General features: G+C 50.0%; 3 protein-coding genes across 4 annotated transcripts; 1 reads left to right on the top strand and 2 right to left on the bottom strand.

The window, feature by feature from the left end:
- Window positions 1–4,687: 4,687 nt before the first annotated feature.
- LOC106747592 lies at window positions 4,688–14,409 on the top strand. The gene is made up of 2 exons (XM_014625248.1): window positions 4,688–5,085; window positions 8,202–14,409. Exon 2 carries the CDS (start codon window positions 12,902–12,904, stop codon window positions 13,643–13,645), a length of 744 nt encoding a protein of 247 aa, XP_014480734.1. The 5' UTR covers window positions 4,688–5,085; window positions 8,202–12,901; the 3' UTR covers window positions 13,646–14,409.
- LOC106747589 lies at window positions 14,385–16,333 on the bottom strand. The gene is made up of 2 exons (XM_014625239.1): window positions 15,176–16,333; window positions 14,385–14,975 (listed from the first exon to the last, which is right to left on the bottom strand). Exons 1-2 carry the CDS (start codon window positions 16,220–16,222, stop codon window positions 14,646–14,648), a joined length of 1,377 nt encoding a protein of 458 aa, XP_014480725.1. The 5' UTR covers window positions 16,223–16,333; the 3' UTR covers window positions 14,385–14,645.
- Window positions 16,334–16,581: 248 nt separating this feature from the next.
- LOC106747593 lies at window positions 16,582–24,150 on the bottom strand. 2 transcript variants are annotated; one of them, XM_014625250.1, is made up of 5 exons: window positions 22,799–24,150; window positions 18,968–22,748; window positions 17,583–17,759; window positions 17,377–17,505; window positions 16,582–17,296 (listed from the first exon to the last, which is right to left on the bottom strand). In XM_014625250.1, exons 2-5 carry the CDS (start codon window positions 18,989–18,991, stop codon window positions 17,090–17,092), a joined length of 537 nt encoding a protein of 178 aa, XP_014480736.1. In that variant the 5' UTR covers window positions 18,992–22,748; window positions 22,799–24,150; the 3' UTR covers window positions 16,582–17,089. The 2 variants fall into 2 exon arrangements, with proteins under 2 accessions (XP_014480736.1, XP_014480735.1); XM_014625249.1 differs by having other exon boundaries at window positions 18,968–24,150.
- Between the last annotated feature and the right edge of the window lie 92 nt (window positions 24,151–24,242).

The raw sequence follows: 24,242 nt of genomic DNA, 5'->3' as shown, positions 1-24,242 counted from the left end.
TCTCATGGTGCCAAAGATCGAAATTCTATTGTACGTTCCGAAAACATCATCACACGTAGAAAATAATCGACGGACGATGAACATCGGGAAGGTCCCGTTGCACCGCGTGATTTAGGTTAGCTGACGGCGACGACGAGACTCTCGGGGTGCTCGCGCCGAGGTTCTTCTCTCGTTCTGGTGGTTTCCCCTTTCGACAAATCCGAAATAATATTCCAGAATGCGGGCGCGTAACCTAACCTTGCGCATTGTTGCAATCGCATCGAGCGATATTTCATGTATGGTTTATTATTCGTAGCGTCATATCGCGTCCTCTCTCTCTCTCCCTTTCTTCGTCCATTACGTGACGTAAAAGTCGAAGAAATTCATTGCATACGAGATATCGGACGACCCGACGATATCCGAGTAAATCGTCTTATCTTGTCGATATCGCCGATGTTTAATTCGCCTTTGTAAAACCAAGTTGCGTGCGCGATCCGTGGACGCACAAAAATTGCCTTTTTGTTAAACATCTCTCTCTCTCTCTCTGCACAAACGCGTCGATAATATTACTTTCCCGTCTTGATCGGCTGATACGCGCGACGACTGCAAGTTCAAGGAAAGCGGGAAAAGGTGAAGCACGAAGAGCGGAGAGAGAAATCGTCTCGGCCCGCGGATTCGTGGGTCTCCGAGTCTGGTGAATTTCCACAATGATAAATAACGTCGTTCTTTCTCTTTAATTACAGCTCGAACAAGATATATATTTTAGAGCAGGAAGTTTACAACTGGTCGCAACAGATGACGCGACTCTGTCGCGAACGTTCGCTTCAGGGTGCTTTCAGGGTGTGCTTCGAGGTTTTTACCGCGCCTGAAGAAGCGCATCATCATCGATAACCGACGTTTGTTTTACAAAATTCGAGAGTTCTCACGTTATTCGCTCTTCTCGGCGCGAAACGAAGTAGTCGTCGACGACGGTGACGATCGGTAAGGGGACGCCGTGGCTTTTGAATTTCGTCGACACGACCGCTACGTGCAACACGTGGCGCTGGTTGTGTCGCCCGGTTCGCTTCCGTGATTGGTCCTCCTCACGTTTGTCCAGTCAGTCCGCTCCTTGGATTCTGATTGGCCGGAATTACGCATCCCTTTACTTGGGCGCCCTGCGGACAGAGGGCGGTTCCTCGCGGGAAAATCGATCGGCAAAGCAGATTTCAATCGGAGAGTCAGATGATACGGGGCCATCTTGCATCCGAGGAATCATCTTATCGACGGACATTAACGTGACGCTGACGGGGAAACGGTCGCCATCTAGCGAAAGGTATCGCTAACACGTGCGAGCTGTTCTCCGATCCGCTTTGAAAATCACGAAACCGGATTGTTAAACGACTCCGAAATGGCGCGAAATGGCGCGAGATCGCGTCATCGGTCGACTGATGTGTCTCGGATTTCAAGTCTCTTCGTGCTCAACGGGAGAAGCAAGTGGGGCCGATTCACCACGTCTCCACGTGGATCTTCCGTAAATTATATTTGCGTTTTTATTGCCGCGGAGAAACGTACGAATGAATTGCGATAGGTCGCGAGGAATGCACGTTGCATGAACAGTTTTGCGCGGCGGACGCGGTCGTGCTCGTAAAGTCAATAAACATGTCGAGGAAGGCCTTCCCTCGTCGTCTTTCGAGCAATAAAGTCCGTGAATATGCCTCGCGACTTTGACGCCTGCGCTGAGAATTTATTCGCGCGCTTGTTCTCATCGACGAATATACTGGACGGAACATGGAATCGAAATCGTCCTAATGGAAAATTACAAAAAAGAAAGTGGTTTATGGAGGAGAGACCTGAAGATGTGTGAGTAATAATGACTCATGTCGACCGGAGTCATAAAGCATTTAGAAATTTTGGCATTCTTTTGCTTAATAAACATCACATGAATAAAGTAGAAACTATTAGTAATATGTATACTATATTATATAACTTAATAATATATATATTTATTTATTTATTTACTTCAACTTACACGCCAAGAAGGGATTTGGTTTACAATATTTTTACCTTAACCACATGCATTCGTTTTTTACACTTTATATATATTTGACTAATCAAAATCTAACACCTAAATATAACAAATAATGCTTCTTTCATTATTTCTATCCTATCCGTCACACTCTTTTTTTATCTAATCGCTTATCCTTGCTTATTCTTATTTATATTTTCCTTAATTCTTGTACTAACTCCCAAACAATTTATTATTCCTCCTTATATCACTTTATTTTCATTCTTATTTTCTTTCTTATATCAGCTTTATTTCTTCAATTTCATTTCTTTCTCTTCTCATAACTTATGCAATATATTTCCTTCAACTGTATTTAATTCATCATCTTATATCCTTCTCCATTGTTCATCCTTATAATTATCTAGCTTTTAAATCATATTCTCTTATTCTATGACATTCTTTTATATAATGGTTTACACAATCCTGTTCTTTGCCACAGGAGATACAACTCAGGTATTTCTTTTCCAAATAATATTTGTTCACTTTCTCCACATTTTTACATCTTAATTTAGCTCAAGTTCCATCTCCCCTATTTAACTTTTCTAGATTTTATTTCCTTAAAAATAGGTCCTCTCCCTTCTATATCAATCACTTTATCTTTTATCACACCTCGCAACTGAAATCTTACTATCCTTCCTATTGTCTATGTATATTTTTTCCCCTATTTATTATCTCTTGTTCACTTTATATTCACATTACTCCTTAGTTCTGAGAGAATACGATGCTGTTATCCCCTTCTCGTTAGACAAAACTCGACCAAAGAAAAGGCAGTGGAAGGGAGATCCGTGCCCAAACATTAACTCCTCTCTTTTTAGGCCCGTCGACACAAAAAAGTCAAAGAAATCTTGCCACATGCTTCGTACACTACTACGTGCCGATGTTCGCGTTTCTCTCGTGCGAACCCGAAGACACCGGGGTCGCCGTTGAGCGATGCGTCCGTTGCTCCAATTACTACAAGCATTCTTCGGCGATAGTAAATGAAGACCGCGTTCGAAGGTCATCTTTGTGCGGGAGCGATGAACCTCTGCGCGTTGCCCTCGCCAAAGGCGACCAGGAGGCCGCGCTGTTGCCAGTTCGGAAACCAGTTAAAGTCGTCCCGGATCGTTTATCGCGAAATTCCGAAGTGCGTTCGCGCACATCGCGGCCCGCATATCGCGTTCTCCTTGTGTGCGTTTCTCCTCCTCTCGTGCGCCGCGCGGTTTTCCCTATCGGGGCGCGCCTGTCATTTTCCGTTTACGACACGCGCTATCGTCGTGTCGCGCGTGTAAACCCCGGACAGTCGCCGTGTGCGTCTCGAAATACGCGTGAAATGCGGCATCATTCACGGTGTACGTTGGCTCACCTTCTAATGGAAATGGAAATGAATTCTCACGTCCAGGAGGCTCGCGACCGTCGATTTTCCGCCCCGGAGGCGCGCGCATAAGCGAGCGTTTTCGGACGGGGGGAGAAATATTGCTATCCGAGCGTGGAATATGTAAATGTAATAGTCGAGGTATTTTGGCATAGACACATGTTCCAGGCTCCTGGACCTTGACCGGGATTACAGGCTCCTTCAAAACGGCAATTTCGTACGATCGAGTCTTTCGCAACGGCCCTCTCTGCCTGCGTCTCTGTCTCCACCGTACCCGTCGGGTCTGCTAACCGAGCTGTCCGCACGTTAAAACTGTAATTAGCACTTCGGCAAATGCGCAAGCCACGTGCGACGTTCACAGTCTGTGTTTAACATCGCTTCAAGTTCATCTTTAGATAGCCTACATTCGTCCCTGGATGATTGTGCATTTCTATTTCCGCTGTAGATTCCAGCACAGATCGCAATGAACTTGTGAAAAAGAAAAAGGAAGTACAATCTCTCAGAGACACGTTGTATAGTCCGATCTTGTATCTGAACCTGCTCTAAATTTTGACTAGAAATTTCAATCAGATCGTCTCGGCGAATTTTTGAGGAAAACAAAGGAGAAGTAAGCAGAGACTGTTCAGAGACACACGTCACATAGCGCGATTTTCTATCTAATGTCGATATTCGCAGTCGGGTCTTACGATTTAAGATCATCCCAAGTTCATCTTCAGATGTCCCGTGTGCCAGTGAAACCATCATCCGTCCATCATCCGGAGATGAACTTAAGACGCTCTTAAATATATAAGATCCTACTGTGAATACCGGCCTAGGATCGTTTCGAGTTGAGCCACGCGCATTTTCCCGCTGCAAATTTCGACGCGGATCGATCGTCGAGGGCGGAAGAATGATCGAAGAAACGAGTGGGAATAATTTTCCGGTGGCGCGCACAGCCTTGTTGCGGTTTGTTTCGCGCGAGCCAAAGAGGAGCGGAATGCGAAGGTAGTGAGAGGTCGGTTGGCGTGCCCTCGCGCGACCCACGACGCGGTTTACGGGTTTGTCCCGCGCGTAAATCCGCACGCGTATTCCGCCGCACGTATGCGCGCCGCTCCCTCGGCCAGCTGGCTCCTTTGTCCGCGCGTTAGTTGAGCAAGATCCGAAGAAGCAGGTCGGGCGCGCGCGGTCGTTACGCGGGAACCCGTCAATGCCATCGGGTTGACGCACACGCGTGCGAGCCGGCTCGCTCGCCGGAGAGCCGACAGGTAAAGCGCGGGTAAGCCGCTCGCTCGCTCACGCACGCACGCTCCTCCGCTCGCGCGTAACCGGGTGACTTAACACGCAGAGCCGTCCCGGTATTACACCGGCGCCGCCGGTCTAAAGAGCCGAAAGAAAGGGAAAGTCCGTCGGAGACCGGCCGCGAACTTTAGCGCTCTCAGTCCACGGAAAGCGAGCGCGCGCCTGCTCGCGTCGCGAACCTGCTCTCTCGCGTGGCGACGACGTTCAACCCTTACCGCGGGGATACCCGGCGAGTTTTTTTCGTGCGTGCGTGCATGCGTGCGATCAGCGCCGGAATTATCACGCGCTTCTCCACGACAGCCCAGCCTCGCGAGGATGCGTCGCGGTGGGCGCACAGGATAAAGGGAGACGCCGGGAGGTCCTGGTGCAGATGCGGGCGCGCTGCTCCGAGACGACGCGGAGCGGAGCTCGGGGACCGTCGAGATAGCAGATGGTAGGTGATCGTGGTGCCCACCGTCGGCACCGATCGGCACCGAGTCCGTTTCTTATCCTCCTTCTTAGTCCTCCTCTCCTTCTTCTCCCGCTTCTTGTCATTATTCTTATCATTTTCCTCGCGTTAACGGATATCTGTCCCGCGTCGATTGCCACTCTCTCGATTGAATTCGACTCGCCTGCCGGGCTTTTCCCCTGCCCCGGTTACCCCGATTATCTTGATTACGCAACGGCGATTATACATTCGTGGTGAGGAATTCGTTAAATTGAATACCGAGCTCGTCGGCGCTCCCATCGAGTGAACTCTGGTTCTACGCGTTGGCCTCTGATCGCCGGTAATCTCCAGTTTCGCGATGGAATCGCAATTCACGCGGCCGTTCTCCCGCCGGGGGAATATGAAAATGATCTCTCAGCGTTTTCAACGGCGACATTCGCGCCTGCCGAGCTCGGATCGGTTTTAACGTCCGAGGAGCGCGCGCTGAGCTCCTACGAATGGAAACTCGGCGCGAGTAAAAGGCGACTTTTGACGCAACCGCCTCGATGCCTCGATAGTGAGAGTATCTCTGCATCCGATCGCTATCAGCATTTACAAACGCTGCATTTTGCAAACAGAAAATTACAGCCACCATCATCTCTCGATATCCCCTCGATTTTATTGCGTATGACGAATAATACCCAGCACGATGATTTATTTTTCTGTTTTAATACAGCAACAGATAACGGTAACGTATAGAAAATTAAGATTGTTTTTTTTATTTAATTACTCTCTCCCTCTCTCAGACACACACACACACACATTTTCTGTACCGCTGAATAAAAAGCATGGGGAAAATATATTATATGTCGACCGACGAAACTCGTTTGCTTACTTAATAATCAACCGGCGACCCAGCTCGCCGTGATAGTGCGTTTACGCAATTCGCGATTAAAGCTGGCTGCATAAAGCGCAGCTGCTTATCTCGTTATGCTTGATCATTGATATTACGTTACGCATTAGATTGCGTTGTATGATGACGCCGCTATTCGTGCCGCGTAGAATGCTGGTATTATACCTGTCTTTACGCAATCGTGAAAATTTCACTTTTCTCTCGATGCAATACGCCGCGAGTCGGACGGCATTCGAGCGGCCATCCTCCTCGCGATATTACATCGAGCCCGTCGTAAGAATACTGGTATAATTTTTCGCGTCGGACATTGTCTGGCTGCTCACCGTCTCGCTGCTTCCCCCTCTCTCTCTTTCTTTATTTCTTGCAGACGTTGTTTTTACCATCTCCGATTTCGCATCGCCGCGCGAGCTTGCCCAACAGGTCTGTCGCGAGATGAATCTACTCTCTTCGGTACAAGGACAATCTCCTGTAACTTCGACAGAATGTAAAAGAGAGAGAAAGAGAGACAAAGATAGATGGGGAAGCGACGAGTTACAAGATAATTCTTTCGCGAATCTTCGCGAAGTTTCATTAAATTGATCGCCGCCTCGTTTGAATAATGTTTAACGTTCCCGAGGCGTCGTTTATGTCAGCGTTTGTTACTAGCCAATTCATCTCCGGTGAGCAAGAAATCATTAACACAACGTTACCGCGGTGATACTTTTTAACTTTGTCAAATATGTCGTTGTTAATGTCGTATACAACGTCATTGTTAACAATATTTCACCCAAGCGTATCATTAAAAAGAATATATAGGTATGTCTACATTATGATTTTAACGTTTCGGAATATTATATTATCGAGTTTAAAAACGTTGATAAAATTGTCGAGTGTTGATAAAATCCACATAAACTCGACTTTTCGAGAGATTGATTTAATGCTTCTTGCTTACCGGGTCCATTCTCACACTTTATCGACATTTTTCTTTGTTGACGACGGACGATAAGTAAAGGTGAGCGAAGGAAAGGCGAAGCGGCGTAGCCCGTAAAGTGTAAGAAAGAGGGCGAGGCGGCTCCGGCATTTTGACTTTAGCAGGCCGCGCGCAGCCGTTACGCAATCATTACGCGTGAAGTGCAAGTTTGTTGCATAATTAGCGAGTGATAAATGGTGGGCTATGGATTAACGTAACGGAGTATCTGTGGCACATCATTTTCCGCTACGCTTTAGTTAGATAACGCGGCAACCGACCGATCCCGTGCGACAACGAGCGCTTTAAACTTACAAATCGCGCTCGCGCGAGTGTGAACGCACACAGTTGAATTAATCGTCGAGGTAATAGCGCGGGAAAACTACTCGAGAGAGTCAACAACGAAGGATCACATCGCAGAGAGCGATTATCACGGACTACGCTTTCCTGCTGTGAAATTTTCATGGCTGCCTTCGTACAGGAAAAAAACAGCTCATTCAGCGCTTTGTAATTATTATCTATGAATATAGCATTCTTTTGGATCTTCAATGAAAAGAAGAAAGATTTCCTTGGATTTAGTACAATTTTTCTAATCGAAACAAACTTGCCTTTTGAAGCAAACAAACGAACGTTTGTTTGATTGAACAAACAGGATTGTTTGGTTTCTCAAACAATAAGTACACTTTACATCAAATAACACGTATTTTTTGTATTTTCATCCCAACATCACACAGCGGTTGTCACAAACAATAAATTATTCGGAAGATGTAACACTGTGTTAGACAAATATTGAAGAACTTCTTCCTGTTTCGTGGAAAAATATTCAACGTACAATGAATTAAATTTTTGCATCCAAACCGAGTATTATATTTTCTCAAAATAATGCTGTTTTTCTTGTTTTCTATCAAACAACACGGTTTATTTTGGTGAAACAACAACATTTTCACTAGACAAAATGATGATACAATATGATATTAAATGATGTCATTTACATAAAACAAACCCAAGTCGAACAAACACGTACGCTAGATCTAAAGAAACCTTTTTTTTATGTAGATCCAAGAGAACCAATCGGGAGCGATAAGCACAAAGCGCTCACTGAGTTGCTCCCTCCGTCGAACAGGCAATAAGTCGAATACACGAGGCGATATCGAAGTGGAGCACGGATCATAGATCGAGCATGAATCAGAGCGCGATTATCAGTTTAACACACACACACACACATGTACAGCGCGCGTCGCCAGGCGAGGACGACGACTGAGAGAAATTCTCCTTTGTTTGCAGCGCATCGGCACGGTGCGTCGGGACGATGAAAGATCGACCATGATAGGCGAGCGCCTCACCTCCTTAAAACCGGATAGTTCGGAACATTCGCGCGAGAGCCTCGCACCGGCTCGCGTTCTCATGCTCGTGTGCTCGACCTCTTGACCGGTGGAGGATCATAATGCTAGAGCCGGTTCTGGGAACGTCGCCGATCTGGTGGCTGGTGGTGTACGCCAACATCCTGCTGCTGCTGTCGCCGTTGGTGTTGCTGATGATCGTCTTCCTGCCGAATTTCCCGATCTTGCTGCTGCGTAGGATGTGTTACATACCGATCGAGTCGATCTGACCCCGCGAAGATTCACGGTGATCCTCCGGTTACCGGACGTCGTACCTCGCGCGCTCGACGACCGGTCGAGGCGCTAAGGTGGGATCGTCGGGGATCGCGTTTCACGACGACGCGTTGACGACGATGCAACGTGCGTTCGGGGAATGTGTATGAATAATCGAAGGAACGTCAGAGCTCGAGCGATTCTACCCCTTTTTAGAGACTTTAGTCGCTTCATTTGAATTTCGAGCGAACCACGTCGCTCGACCGCGTCGTACATCCGATTGTCTCACGGCTGACGATCGAGACGTTCCGCGACGAAACTCACGATCGGATCAATCCGACAGATCGCACCGTGCGCGTCATCCGTCGGACGACGGATCTGCAATCGGATGTAGACGCAGACCGAGGCGACCGAGCGTGTCGTCGCGCCTTCGTCGAGTTCGCGAATAACGCGGGGCGCGAGCTCGCGTTGCCTCCACATATGTACGTTGCTGAAACGTTGAAATGCATTGACTTACCAAGCTACACACGATGTCACTGAATTCCATCGAAACGCTCATTTCGTCCCACCTGCCCGCCTGGTCGATCCTTGTGCGCGCATGAACGGAATTCTGGATGTTATTGCGCGACTCGCGCGGAATCCTTTCGCGATCGCCCGCATAATACGAAATTGTTTGTTAAATTTGACACACTTCGCACGTTTCAAACGGTCCGAGCAAAGTTTTGTGTTAATTTAACAGAAAAGTAGTTGAAATTTTTCAATTTGATTTCCCGATTGGAAGATCTTGAAAAGTCAAACAAATATTATGTAAGAAATTAACACAAACTTAAAGTGATCCATAACGTGTTGATCGACACTGAAATATAAAATGTGTTATTTTAACACTTGCGTTCAGTATCGATATAAAATACTGAGATAACGCCAGCACAATATGTTAAGTTTAACACATGGGTGTGTTAAAAATTTCGCGCAGAAATTTCAGCAAGAACCGATTTTGACACGAGTACAAAGGTTTTTTTTACCTTGCGACATTTCATCGCCGCCACCTTCGGCGTGCATGTTTGCACGTAACGGCGATACGCGCGAGAAATTCATCGCGCGGGGATTTGACTTTTCTGCTCGATATTCGGCCAACGGTGTCTCGAGTGGGATTAAATGTCAATCCCTCCAACTCGTTCGCGAGTGATCACCGCGAGGGACACGGAGTTGCATGGAAATAAAGGAGAAGAAAAGGAAACAGGAGAGACGCGGCGCTCACGACGGGTTTCAGTCGCGTTGACTGCGGCGCCGAGATCTCCGCGCGCGTTTTTCGACTATTCATTTCTACCTTTCGCTTACGCACGTTCGTGGCAACGCGAACGCTACGTGTCCGAGGCAAGTGCGAGCAACAATCGTCCGCAATTAGAACGTGAATTAAGAAACAATACCCAAGGTGAACCGCCCGTCGTCTGCCTGCGTGCGTGCGTATGACGAGATCGTTGCATTATCATCGGGTTATTGCTGAACTGACCTAACGGTGCACGAGCACTTACGCGGCGGGAAAGGTCGGTGATTAGTACGTGTCAACTAGTCCCGATCTCGTGGAAAGAACAATGGCTCGGATCGACCTGTCAGAAATGACTGACAGCATCTCACTATTTCTCTGTGTGCGATGAAATATAGGACTCTCATTTTTCTCCCTTTTTCTCCACTCACTCGCGCTAAACCACTAAACTCGATCGTTCGCTCGCATTTCGCTCTGCTGCATCTGACCGCGAACGATCGATCATTCCGGTCGAAGAAACGATAGCGCGATTCGCGTGACGGCGATGTTTGCGAGGCTTCCACCGAGAGTTGATTGCCCCATCGTGCCCGAATCTGGATCAGAGGGCCTATCGTGAATCTTTTCCTTCGGCGTGAACTCGTGAAAAGTGAACACGAATCGAAATTTTCGTCTTATGTCAAACTTTTGATTCCACGGCACGGTAGGGGATCAGGTAACAAAGTAGACTCGGAAACTCAATTTTAATAATATAATTTGCTTTTACTTTGACTATGACAATATCTTAAATCGACGATATCTGAATTTTGCTATTTTACCGTTAAGTAGTTAAATCTCGAGAATCAGAAGTTTAAGAGAAAAGTTAACAAGTCTTAATATCCTCAAAGGTAGGTTTTTATTAGTCTACAGGCCATCTAAGTAGACACAAATTATCCTTAAAATGTCGACTCGGGAGGATCCCCCGGCCTGAAAGCGTTTAACGTAGTATCTTCACTCTTCCCTTCTTCATCTACACTCGAGGAAAGGATTCACGATCGGGCCCCGACTCGTACCAGGATCAGGAAAACGCGAAACTTCTCCCATGACACGTTGGGACGCACACCCGCGCGTTGTGTAACCGTGCAAATTACATAAGAACGGCATTAGCTCCGTCCTCCGATGCATGCGATTTGAAGGCGCGCAATTTCCCGGGACGCCGTCATCCTCCTCCCTAAGACAACGTATCGTCGTCGGTCGCGATGCATCGCCTCGTGAAGGAGGCGTATCGCAAACCGCTGTCCTTCTACAGTTCTACCGGTGTGTGATATAGGCTGGTCCGAAGTTGGACATTATAGAGTACCGATCGGAGAGTACTTTCGCCGAGAGTCGCCCGTAGTGGGGGAGGTGGGACTTGAACCCTGGAACCCCATGGGCCATATATACTACGGGCCCATGCAGCGCTCTTGCTACTTGGTGTCAGCTTCTCGGAGATATCCCCCCCGGCTTCGGGAGACGCGCAGGAGAGAAGAAGAAGAAGACGACGACGAAGAGGAAGAAGAAGAAGGAGCTGATAACAGCGAACGGTGAGTGAGAGTACGTGTGAGACGTCGCTCTTAGACGATAGAAGAGCGTAGCTTCGATAGAACCCGAGAGGCGCCACGACAGGGTGAAGAACGTGACCGTGGGAGCCCCTCGTGGCCGGAGGTAGGAAGTGATACGTGCGAAACGACGAAGCCGTTGGCGTAGCTCGCGAATGCTGATGAGGTGATTCACCGGTGCGCGACCGCGCTCGGAAGGAGCTTAGCCGCGGGCCTCCTGGACCCTTGCATGTGCGATGAAACTCGGAAACTTCTCTCTCTCTCTCTCTCTTTCTTTCTTTCTTTCTTTTTTTTTCTCTCTCGGGACCAAACACGACGGATCGACCGGCGGATGTAATGATGAAACGGTCTTGCGCGAACAGCAGCGATCGTTCGAATCAAGAGCGCGCGCGCTCCCTCGTATTTTTCGAATTCGTTCACCAGCTGACTCCTCGCGCGCCACCGACGGTCTCTTCTCGTACGCACCGCATCAAGAAACGCAATGCGAAGACGATGCGGCGCGCTGGACAAGATCGAACGCTCGCCCCGCGACTCGCCCGGCGCCTCGCGGCCTTGTAAACGTTCCGTTGGCGTTGGTTAGCTCTGGGAGCTTGAACTTCAAACACGACTGGAATCCGCTAGGCGCGATAACTCCCGGGTACACGCCTATGAGCGCGAGCGACCCGGGGTAACATTCTGTGCACGCGTGTTTCGCGTTGTCGTTTGTATGCGCTCACACACGCAAGATACTTGCGCCACCGGCCGGTCCGCTGCCTTTCCAGAAACAATAATGGTGTCGGCTGCTTCCACACACACACACACACACACACACACATATACACGTGACAGAACACGCCCGTCTTCTCACGGCGCTGTAATTCTCCGATACACGTGCGATTCGTGTACATGTAAACGTTCGATCGTTGAGTCGCCTTTGAGTCAACAACAACTTCGCAGCCTCTCGCACGGATCGAGATCTTTATTATTTACGATAACAATAATAATAACAGTTTCATTGGCTGGACGAGAGAGAAGAAAGGAAAGTAGTAACGCACAGAAAGTCTGCGCAAAAGGATCTGGCCGATAGGCGAGGCAACAATATTCTAATGGCTTTACCTCCTTACCCGATTATTGCCACGACTATCCCTCGTCCCGATAAGTTTCTCGGAGTGAAATCTCATTCCAAATAAACGGAAAGTGACAAAGTATCATCACACGAGGCGGTGATAAAAAATCACTCGAAGTCGCAAGAGCGAATGTTTCGTTCGAGCTTAGAATATTTTCTGACTCCATACGGACGAACGTTTCGATCGATTGGAATGAATATCTTTATGTGATACATCAGACACATCGGATTCACTCTTCGATTTTCAGTGAAGACGATTCAGAATGGAGCGAATTCACACGAAATGAGCGAACGGTCACCCGAATTCTCACGACTCGCGATGGTTGCTCTGCTTCGCGAGCGATATTTCACTCAAAGAAACGTCGAGAAAGAGAGAGAGAGAGAGAGAGAGAGTAAACAACGAGATAATCGGAAACGAATGAAGTTACTAATGAGAGCGCTCCTTCCAGATGAACCTACCGATCGTCTGCGCGCTGATCAGCGTCGTGGCCGCTGCGCCGGGTCTCCTGAGGGTGCCGAAGGTGTACAACGCCGTGATCACGAGCAATCAGAATCTGTCGCCGTCGCGGGCGTTCCCGGTGATACAGCCGGTCATTCATCGCACCGCGGTCGGTTACGTGCCGCCGTTCTACTACACGCAAATAGCGCCTCACTTCGCTGGGCCGGAAGTGGTGCACTACCCTACGTCGCCGGGAGGGAAAGCCGGCGGAAGCGACCAGACGCAGGCCAGCTCGAGTTCGCGATTCGTGGAATCCACGAGTTTCGGCATCGGGAAGGATCGGGCGAACGCCGAGAAGGAGAACGTCAAGGAGAAGAACGACGAGGAACAACCGAAGGGCAATCCGCAAGACGAGTCGCAGGCGGGGAAGGTCGACGCAGCCTCGAGGAAGAATCAGCAGGTGCCGTTGAGCTTCTACCCGAATTACCATTCCCTCTATTACGAGCCGTACATCTACACGTACAACAGCTTCAACCCGCACCTCGTGCCCGGCACTTACTACGTCGACTACCAGCCGTACGGCTCCCTGGAGCCGATCCCGCCGACCACGCCGAAGAACCACGCCGAGTCCGGCCACCTGTTACCGGGCTTCCACGAGGAAAGGGCGAGCCTGCCTCCGAGGAACGAGAAGGAGAAGATACCGGACGTGCCGCCGCCGCCTCTGCCGACCTCCATTCTGCCGCGGAAGTCCTGAGGGAAGCCCGAAGATGGAGATGTCCTGAGAGTGTCGGATCGCGCGAGCGGAAACGAAGCAAACACGCGAGCGGTCGAGGACGACGACGGATCTATTGTTTTTTTTCTATTTATTTTCCGCTCGTGCGCTTTCCTTCTTATCTGGGAGACGCGGGGCTCTTCGTTGTTACGTGCTCCGGAGGATAATCGACTCTCTCCGTGCCGGTGCGATAGCGTGACAGCGGTAGTCAATCGGCTGGCATTTAGCACATTGGTCACGCCATTATATCGATGAACTTTGACCGCACGTTGCTCGAAATAATCTCCAATCTGCATGCCGCGATGCTCGATAAAGTTCAAGAGTTCCGCTCGCGCGTGTTCGCGGTCGCCCGGCTGTTATTATTCACCGGGTCGGCGGAGAACGGCTGGAATTATTTCCGCAATTCGTGCGTTTACACATTCGCTCTCTCTCTCTCCCCTTTTCTTTTCTTTTTTTTTCACGGAATTTCGAATCCTCTTCGCAATGCGTTCCACGTCTCGCGCGTCGCACGCCGCGCCCTTATTCCGTAACTTGCGGCGAGCATTTCGCTGTCGTTAACCGTATCGTTGCGCAGCTGTTTCGTGATATATATTTTGTGTCCGCGCAGAGATTTGTAACGCAAACGTTTTTACGTTCGCAAACAATAGGTGAGAAGTTACGGAAGATTACAGGGCGATGGTCTCGAGGTCTTGACGCCGCGCAAATCGCATTCGTTCATTAGTAATATCGTATGCTCGACAGCGGACCGAGCGAATTTTTATTCAAGTTACACGACGCATCGATATATACATACACACACACACACACACACACACACACACACACACACATATATATATTTATGAGATACGCAATGTTTTTATATATTAAAGATTTTCCATACACGCAGAGCGTTGCTAACATCGTCACACCTCTCCCTACTCCCCTCTCTCTTTCTCTCTCTCTCTCTCTCTCTCGATGAGAAAGCGAATTTACTTACTCACTAATCTATAGTATATATCGTGCAGTTCGGACCGAACTTTTTGATACCCCAGACCTTGATTATGTACGAGAACCCTTCATTTTCGTAGCCCTGTAGCTTGAGCTTCACGTAATCATGGCCCCGTCCGCCAGATTCGAACGTGACATTCGCCCTGGTCTGGTTATATCGCAACACCTCCACGCAAGTGATGCAAATGGGGGCTTCAATAATTACCTCGAACATCGCTTCGAGTTTGGAGGAAGCCCCCCTCAGTGCCAGGAGCAAGTTATGCTGGTAGACCACCTTCCCCTTGCACTCTCCCCAAATCTTATGGTCGGTCCCGTCGGTCTCCTGACAAGCAAATCGCACGATTGAGTACGGGAAATCCGCGACACGACGTCGCGATAAAACGTCGCGTCGCACAAACGAAAGTCAAGGTAGCGTCAAAGTTCAAGATAAGTCGCGAGATAATCTTCTCTTGATCGCCCATGTCTTTTTACTTTTCATTGCCGTCAAAGTCATCTCTCCTTCTCTCTCTCTCGTCAACTTACATTGGTCATCCGATGGTCGTCATCGTTGTCCAAGTCACTCGGGTTCTTCGACCGTTTCTTCGGCGCGACGGTGCCGGACAACGAGGCGTTCGCGCAGGGCGCGGGTGTGGTGTAGTAATACCGCACAGCCTGCCTCTCGACGCTGCTGTTGTTCCACGCGCGGGGTTCGAGGCGGCCGTCGGCTTCCGGCACGACCGGTCGCTCGTTCGGCTTGGCCGGCGGATTATTGCTGTACACCGGGTCGATCGTGATGGAAGGGTGACGGAAGGTCGCCCCGTCGACGTCCGTCAAGCTGGAATTCCTGGGGGGATAGAGTCGGAACAGGGTGACGTTGCTCGCCACCTCGTTCCGCGGCTTGTCGTCCTCGAGGCTGGAGTTCGTGCGGTTAACGCCGTATCGCTCCCTAATCTCGCGCTGACGAGCGTAGAATCTCGCCATGACGGCTCTCCGCTCGGCGTAATAAGCGCTGGCGTTCCTCCGCGAGGGATAATCCTTGTCGGCGAGACTCCTCCGAGTTCTGTCGGTGAATGCCGGCGTCTCGACCTGCCTGCGCGTTCTATACAGCGGAACCCTAACGATCTCGTCGCCGTTCGGCGAGGTCGCGTTAGCGGGACGGCCGGTCGCCAAGGAGTCGGTCGCGTTCGGCAGGGGCGTCTCCGGGAAGGCGACGTACCTCTTGTGCCTGTTCGCACGGTGCCCCGGGCTCTTCCTGGACACGAAACGCTCGTACTGCTTCGGGTAAACGACGTAGCGCTCGCTCGGGGCGAGCTCGTTCCGGCGCGTCCCGCCGAGATCGGGAATCACTCGCAAGTCTCCGCAGTGGTCTCCGGTGCAGTCGGGCGACATGAGTTCGTCGTCGAGCAATTCGTCCGTCACTCGCACGATCGTCGGCCTGGTGTGCCACAGTGGCATCTTCGCGGTGGGCCACCATCTGCGGAATCTCGCCGGTCCCGAGGAGGCCGACAGGCTCGCGACGAGGACGCACGTGGCGAGCGCGAGGACCACCCAGGATCTTCCACGGCGGACGATCATTCTCGTCGCGACCATCCGCGTGAACGTGCGCGCGTCCGAGGAAATCGACGCACTGCTGACGAGCTTGGAAATGTCTCCGCTCGCCTCCGGCCGAGCTTTATCTCCGAGCGTTCTCTCTCCCGGGGTGAGCGACCCCGGGAGCGTTTCTTTGCAACAATGACGGATTCATCGGAGGATGCGAGGAGCGCAAATCGTCGAGATGACGATATCGAGTCCACTCCAGAAATAGACGCTTCGGGCGAGACGCCAGCGAGGGAGAAACCGATCGGAATCGCGCCCGATAATTCGCGTCGGAGGAAGAAATCCTCGCGACCGGCACGCCGAAAGGTTAAATGGCGACCTCGGGTGACCTCGATCAAGCAAAAAGCTCTAAGGCGCATTGAAGTGTCAGTTTATTACAGACGATACATTCTACTTTTTTACGTACAATTCCCAAGAGCACAGCTCTTAATATTCACATCCGTATTCTTAATTAACGGGATATTATCCTTTGCCGCGACAGAGGGGACAAAAAAGTGCAAAGAAAATTAATTAAATCAGGTTCCGGTTGAACCTTGTGTTAGCAGCAGATCCAAACTCGGGCATTGACATATTAAAGTATTCAACCGTGGATGAACATCGGATTAGCGAGATATGCTAATATGATTTACAGGTTTGAATCTTTCATATAAGATTTGTTTTGATAAAGGAATAAAGAGAAATCTTGGTCGCGGGAAGTCCCTCGCGCCTCTGTCGGAGTCTGAGTCGCACGTAGGGTGACGCAACGTGAATATCAAAATATAACGAGGTATGAGGAAGCGATCGCGTCGTTCCCGCGCAATTAAGCCTCCATTCCTCCCACGTTCGCATTCATTACCGCGCGTGACCGCAGGTGAAATGATCTCATATCGCTTCCACAGTTATAGAATCTTCGTCCTGCTCGCCGCTGTTCGCCGGCTTTTTCGTCTCCGTGCCGGGCTCGACCTTCGAGTCCAACTTCTCGATACGGTCGTCGTCGATGTCCACGTCGAACGGCTCCTGGGTCGACGTCGGCGGAAGTAACGGTCTGCCGGGGAGCCCCGGATGCGACGGCGTCAACACGGGGTAAATCTGGAACAACACCGGTGTGTTGATTGAATTTCTTTTAATTAGAATATCCCGCCGAGATATTTACGAGATCGCGGACTCACCGGGTTCAACGGGATCCCAATGTTGTAGATCGGCATTCCGTAGTAGAAGCTGTAAGCGGGGATGTGCGCGACTTCCGGTTTGCCGGCGGCGAAGACAGCGGCCGGCACGTCTCCTACATTCGCGTGTACCTGAAAACACAACACACGTTGAAGGTCATCGTCATCGGGGCGGGACGTGGATGAAACGTTCTCTAGAATATCGATACATTGTACACGTAATAAGGTGAGCTTTGATACGCTGCGAGATACTGCGGCTGCGCGTTGACCTCGTCGCCCGTCGGATACAAGTAATTATCGCCGGCCGTTAAAGTCGACCATAACGGTTTCGACACCGTCGTGCCGAGCGTCGCCATCATCATCACGAAGAACACAACGATCCGATCCTGCGAAAGAAACGCAAAACACACATCGAGAAAGTGACGAGGCTTGTACAAAAGTTCAAGCAGCCGGCGTAATTCGCGGGGTTTTGCAAATTCTTTTCAATGTTCCCGCGCGTTCTCGCATCTCCCGTCTGTCTCTCGAAAGACCACCCGCTTGTACGAGAGGAAAAGAAACCACAAGGGTACCGAAAAAATTGCCGGTACCGCGTACGTTTATTCTCCTTTTGCTCGAAAGCGTGGAAACGAGAAATGCGGCGCAATGACTTCTTGAAACGACGTTGTTTGCTCCGCCGTCGATGCCCGAAGATGGGCCAGTCGGGCACGCGTTGCATGCGAATGATCGGCGAGTTGCAGCGAGCGGGAGGAAATTACCTTCCGCGAAAACAGCCGGCTACGTCAACGGTATAGAACAACGGCGGGTCTATTAATATTGGAGTGGCTTCTCGCGGGTTATAAACAGCTGCGATACATCAAGGATTCGACTATTTATACCACCGTCTCTCTTGCATTATTCGCGCAAAATAGGCGGGATGAAAGGTGAAACGGTGACTCCCGGCTGCCGATGAATGAATGAAAAATTGAATCGATCTCTAATCTTGATCCGACTCTCCGACTGGTATTCATAGTCAGATCTTAGAGGTTTTCTACAATTAGCGATCAGACTTCGACTCGTTAAGACTCCTTGTCCACAATTTTACTTTAAGACGTAAGCAGCGAGCAAATTGATCAACCACGATCGATTATTCTTCCGATAAACGACTATGGCTGGTCGATTTCCTTACTGCTTAAGTCTTATTGCTTATTATGAGACGATCCGTACGACACCTGAAGATGAACTTAAGACGACCTGGAGGTGAACTTAAATATAAAATCTGACTGTGAATACCAGTTTTTACGTCACAAATAGGGGACTTTTAGATTCTTTCTTTTTCAATTTCTTCCCCTCGATGTCCAAAAAATCCTTATTCCATCCGAGAGAAAGGGGGTTTTTTGTACACCGTAGGGAAGAAACGCGAAAGCTGATGGAAGCGCGCGTCGTCAAGTCGAGCGGAAAAGTCGGAAGGTCGGGTCGCTGAGCAGTCGACTTTGAATGTCGAGCCGTGACGGCGCTACTACGTCAGCTACAGTAAACCGAGCGATATGTACACACGATGAAACAATGAAACAATGAAGAGGAGATTCGCACGGCGAATCGCCGATCACAGACTCACCCGCATCGCTTGTCCTGGCCGCATGCTGCCGATAGTCTCAGATAGTCCCAGATCCGCGGCAACCTGAATTTCAGCCCTACCTGTGCCGCGATTTATATATTCCTGGCCGCGCGCGCGGAGAGAATCCCCACCCCGGGGAACTCGAACATCACCCGTTTTTTTCTTTTTGCTTCTACGAGCAACGTTTGCTCGTCATCTCTGTCTCTCGTCTCTCCTCTCCTCCGCTCTCCTGTCCTCTCCACGGCTCGATCCTCGAGTACGCACAAGATACGGCGCGCTACTATTCTTTTTTAATGCGTAACTCGCGGAACGCACGGAGCGATTCGCGAAACGAGAGAAGCGTTCGCGAGAGAGGCCGAGAAGACTGCCAGTACCGGCTTCAGGGTTGATCGGGACCACCACCCTCTCTCCCTCGACACCACCGGCCTGCCGCACCGCGTCGCCGACCGACGTCGATCCCGTTCACGATAATTATTTTATTTATTTGTATTTTTTACTTTGTACATTTATACGAGAACATCCCTTTAGTATTATATATAGTTTATATAATGCTATGTGTGTGTGTGTGTGTGTGTAGCCTCATCGAGGAACAGTATAGAATTTTTAAATATATCCGAATACTTAAAAAATCTTTACAATAACAGAAAATAAAATCTAATTTTTTCGTAATTATATATTATCCAGGTGACACAAATTTTGAAAAGACCACCAAGAAATAAAAGATAGATATTTTTCAGGCGTCTCTTAGAGGTTTCCGCCCATCTGTAACGGGCTCGACGACGTGACTTTGCATCTCTCTCGGAAGAGACGGCGTCGCGTCCTTTATTTGCCATTTACCACGCGACGTCCTCTGTTCAGTAATTTTGAGAAGCATCGAAATTGAATTTCGAGACTTAAAAGACACGGATTCGAAAGTCCACGCGGAGAACCGCGCTTCCAGGCGACCTGGTTTCCGGCCTCGTTCCTAAACAACGCGAGAACCCGTTCGGGGCGCCGACGCGCTTAGAGCCGGAGCTGCGAGGATCAATTTGCGTCCTTTTCTCGTTCTCTCCCCGTCCGATCGAGCGAACTCGGCGATCGGCGGTGAGAGAGACGCTCGTAAACGTAAAACGCCGTGGAGAGAGAATCGCGCCGGACGATAACCGATCGCATCTAACCCGTATGTAACCCTAAACGTTCCGGTCGCGCGGAGGACGAGTCGATCGGTCACCGGGTAGCGGGAATACCTGGTGAGAGAGCGTCAGGTGAATTCAACCTCGGCGTTGCAGCGTCGCGCGAACCGGTTAAGATCACCGATCTCGCGCTTAGATCACGGAGGAAAGGCGTGGCCGGACAGACAAAGCCGAATTTGAATTTCTAATTTGAATTCCTAATATTTGCCGCGTTGCATCACGCGCCACCCTTTGTCCCAGACTGAGGTCGCAATAGTCATTAACACGGAAGTCTCTTCTTTTTTCCTTCCTTTTTTCGACGCGACCTGACGTCCGGAACATCGTTGATCGGACGATGAGCGTACACAAGCAGTCGACAGGTTAAAGTTGCAACACTTTTTTCAATTTCGCAACGCCTCTCGTGTCCGCTAAGAGGATTTGTTTGAAATAATAGGGAACTTTTTTTATTCATCTTTATCCGTTCTACACCTTGTTAAGTTTATCCACGTTGATCTCGACACTCTGTGTATAAAGAGAGAGAGAGAGAGAGAGAGAGAGAGAGAGAGAGAATTTTTCACTCCTCTGCTGGTTTAGAGCTACTGTTCCTCTATATTTTAATGCCGTTATCAAGAAAAAATATTCTTCGTTCGAGAGATAATCGTTACTCAAAAGAAGAACAATAAAACAAGTAATTATTTTCCCTCGCGATGCAATTCTATTTTTTCTCCGTGTACACAGACGGTAGCTTGATATCGTAAATTCACCATTGCTCCTCCTTCTTTTTTCCTTCTCCTTCTTTTTTTTCTTCGTTGAACACGAGATGCATTGCGGAACTCCTTAAGAAGGGAGTTTCGTAATCGTTTTGGTGACCGAGACGATACATTTTTCTATGTCGTCGAAATGAAAATGCGTCGAGCGATGGTCGCTCCGCCGACCGGTGACAGCGTGTTCCGGAGTGAACGGATCGAGATTTAACGATGTTATCTGTTGTGTATGCTTATCCGTTCGGCAATTCTCGTCGGTCGACATAATGTGGTGCGTACGTACGATGATTACGAAACGGAGTAAAGATGCAATTTCGCATCGATCCAGCCGAACGCCGACGGTTCCTCTCGACGGTCTGGGTGAGTGAGATAGAAATTTTACACGCGCTGTGAATATCCTTCATTCGTCGTGTGTCGAATTAGGCGTCGCTTCGCTACATTTACAATTAATTTCCCAGCCTGATTTAACCTGTACGTCTCGCGAATCTTCTCAAGCTTCCGAACGTCAACGACGACGTCCGACGTGTCCATTCCGACGTGTCATTTCCCAATTCCTTTATCCTTTGCACTTATCACGTGTAATATACGTGGGGAATCTAGCGTGTTTGTTTTATACCCGAATACAAAACGCAGTTTCGCGTTCGGTTTATCAATAATCACGAAGAGATCCTCCGGTCGTCATATCGATTAAGGTTAACAACGTTACGAAGAGCCCGCATCCGGCGATCTCGCCGCGAAGGATCCTCGCAAGTCGCGCGGTAATTCGCGCGATAACGTTAACGGCATATATTTCGTTCGTGCTCACTGAATCCAGAGTTCTATTCCTTTTAGCTGAACTGGCCGCACCAGTTCGAGAGATTTGCGCACATTGAAACGTGAAAGCCGTTTCACACGCTTCAATGTGTATGTAAACTTCAATGCGCGTGTGTAAATCTTGAACTAGCGCAGCCAGTTCGACTGAAAAGATCGTACCGTGTCTACGTCTCTTTTTCTAAGTTCTGCAAGCGTACGCTGGTTCAGTGAAAAAGAACAGACCTCAGGACGATCCAAGCCTCGCGGGCTGCTCGAAGTAGATTATCGGTAACCGCGACGGACGTTAAACGTACGCGAGCAGCGATCATCGTGTCGTCGTGCGGGGATGTCGCGGAGAAATTTAACCCTAAAGATGAAGTTGAAAAATAGCAAAAAAAAAAAGCAGTTAAACAGTCCAAAGAGTGACAATTGCGCAACAATTGTGAAACGATCGGACCTCGTCCACGGCGATTGGAATTCGGGAGCTTCCGTTTCTCGCCGTCGGAATGGACTAGCCCGGCTAGTCTCGGCCGGCGGACGACGCGAGAGGAGAGGAGCGGAGAGAGGAGAGGAGAGAGCGTGGACCGGAGTTTGAACCGGGCTGCTTTCGGCAAATCGATAGGCGAGCTCGTGAGTGGTCGACTGCGTTCGTGAAACTTCGCACGTCCACTAATCAATCCGCTCTCGGGCTTATCAACAAGTGCCGCATACACCTGACCCGGCGGCCGTTCCTCCTCGGCGCCGGCTGGTGCGTTAGTCGTGGGCTTCGCCGAGCTCGTGTCACGTCGGCAGTGCTAGGATCGTTCCCGGTGTCCTTGCGCGGAATATCGCGCGCCAGGTGGGCCACGCGCAGCTCTTCGGTCGAGCGTAGCCTCCTCCGACGACCTCTTCGTGTTCCTCGCGTCTCACACCGTGCTCTCGTTTAATTGATAGCTCCGAGTCGCGCCTTCCGTCCCTTCCTCGTGATGGGAGCGGCTTCGTGCCGGCGGACGGACGCGCCGCACGTGAATGAGCACGCGCCGGCTGTGACAGCGGCCGTCGCACGCGATTTCCTCCTCGCGAGTTCGTTGTTTCCTGAAAGAGCCGATTCAACCGTTGATGCATTTTACCTCATGGCGACTTACCTCATGGTTTCCCCGGCGCCGCTGAATAATCGTGTCGAATAATCAAGCACACGTCACATAGGAGAGGCGAGTTCCTCTCTCTCTCTCTCTTTCTTTACCGCCGGTATCGATCTTCCCCCTTGGTCGTATCGAATTCAAGTCGTCCGGCGCGGATTGTGGCCCGGCTAGCCCGGCGACGCGCTGATCTACGATTGGTTGGATCCCGATGAGCGGTAATTCCGCTATTTTCGGACCGCAGCAGGACGTAAATCACAGGCTCGCTTTGACAATCGAGATCGAGTGTCCAATGAATCGAAATGTCGGCGCTTTTTCACGCTATTTCGGTTGCCGATGGTGATTCGTCGTCTTCAGTGGCGTCGGTCTCTCTTTTTCTCTCTCTCTTTCTCTCGTCGGCCTCGACGAGCGCCGCTCGTTTCCGGACGACCACCTCGATCGAAGGTGGACGCGAACTCGTCGCAAGCTTTTCCTCGTTTTTGGAGAATCCCGACACCGTTACCTCACCTCCGAATAATATTCCCGCCAGACGAGGTGTCGCAATGCACCCAACACCTGCTCCCGTCGTAACTCAACTCTCCGGCGTCGTTTCGCACTCTGGCGGAACCGATGACGCCGCGGGAGGCTGTGATAGCGTCGCGGAAGTATTTTTCAGCTCTTGGCAAGGGCGACGCGATCCTGCGATCGCGGCGCTCGGCTGTGAATAAACAGCAATTATTCTCCCGGGGTTTTCGCGATAAACGCGCGCAGATCTCAAAGGTCAGACGGGCAGCTCGCTCTGCCAGGTGATGAATCTATTTCGAAGACGCTTCTGGAAACGCCTGTCCAACTCTCAGGTCCGAATTTCAAGAATCGGAATTTCGGACGTCACCGGAAGTGTCTCCGGATTTGGAGATGTTCAAATGTTTTATCGTTGTGTCAGAAAAAGGAAAACACAAGTGTATGCGCGCGTTCTCGAAGCAAGCTTGGAAATCTCGTTGAGCTCACAGCTGAAAGTCGTGAGTGATTGGTCAGCAAATGTTCACTTCTCGTCTGCACCCGAAGTAAGAATAGGCGTTACCGAACGGCCGTTCGTACGCTGAACCGACAGATCCGTCGTTCAAAATTTGGCTCGCAATTTTGAGGAAAAATAGCATCGAAGAGGGAGAAAAGCCGTTCGGGATCACCTGTTCTCATTCCACGTGCGGGAACCTCCTTGACCAGTGTTGATATTCGCCCGATGCCCGATCGCGAATCACCGCTCGTCCTGCCTTATCGCGGGAACTACGAGGCGACGCGTCGCGTCGCGCCGGTCGATGCGCGCCAGGATGCTGGAGGGTGTTCTTCTCACGGACGGGAGAAAGGTGGCGCGGATTTCGGAAAGCGGCCGTCGCTAAAAATAGACGCGCCACCTCGTGCGTGAGCGAGTGATGCTTTTAAACATAGTTTTGGCAGGGAGAAACGTCAAAGC

This window comes from Dinoponera quadriceps, unplaced genomic scaffold (assembly GCF_001313825.1).
Source record: "Dinoponera quadriceps isolate SergipeBrazil2010 unplaced genomic scaffold, ASM131382v1 scaffold1395, whole genome shotgun sequence".
NCBI classification, from domain to species: domain Eukaryota; kingdom Metazoa; phylum Arthropoda; class Insecta; order Hymenoptera; family Formicidae; genus Dinoponera; species Dinoponera quadriceps.
The sequence above is the reverse complement of the archived record's forward strand: the minus strand, read 5'-3'. Positions and strand labels throughout refer to the sequence as shown.

What these genes read in the sequence shown, in the direction of transcription:
- LOC106747589 (XM_014625239.1), bottom strand. Translation starts at nt 16,222, where the DNA reads ATGGTCGCGACGAGAATGATCGTCCGCCGTGGAAGATCCTGGGTGGTC. An exon ending in ACGACCATCGGATGACCAAT is followed by an intron (nt 14,976 to 15,175) that starts GTAAGTTGACGA and finishes TTTGCTTGTCAG; the next exon opens with GAGACCGACGGGACCGACCA.
- LOC106747593 (XM_014625249.1), bottom strand. Translation starts at nt 18,991, where the DNA reads ATGCGGCCAGGACAAGCGATGCGG. An exon ending in GGCCAGGACAAGCGATGCGG is followed by an intron (nt 17,760 to 18,967) that starts GTGAGTCTGTGA and finishes TTTCTTTCGCAG; the next exon opens with GATCGGATCGTTGTGTTCTT. An exon ending in TTGGGATCCCGTTGAACCCG is followed by an intron (nt 17,297 to 17,376) that starts GTGAGTCCGCGA and finishes GTGTTGTTCCAG; the next exon opens with ATTTACCCCGTGTTGACGCC.
- LOC106747592 (XM_014625248.1), top strand. Translation starts at nt 12,902, where the DNA reads ATGAACCTACCGATCGTCTGCGCGCTGATCAGCGTCGTGGCCGCTGCG.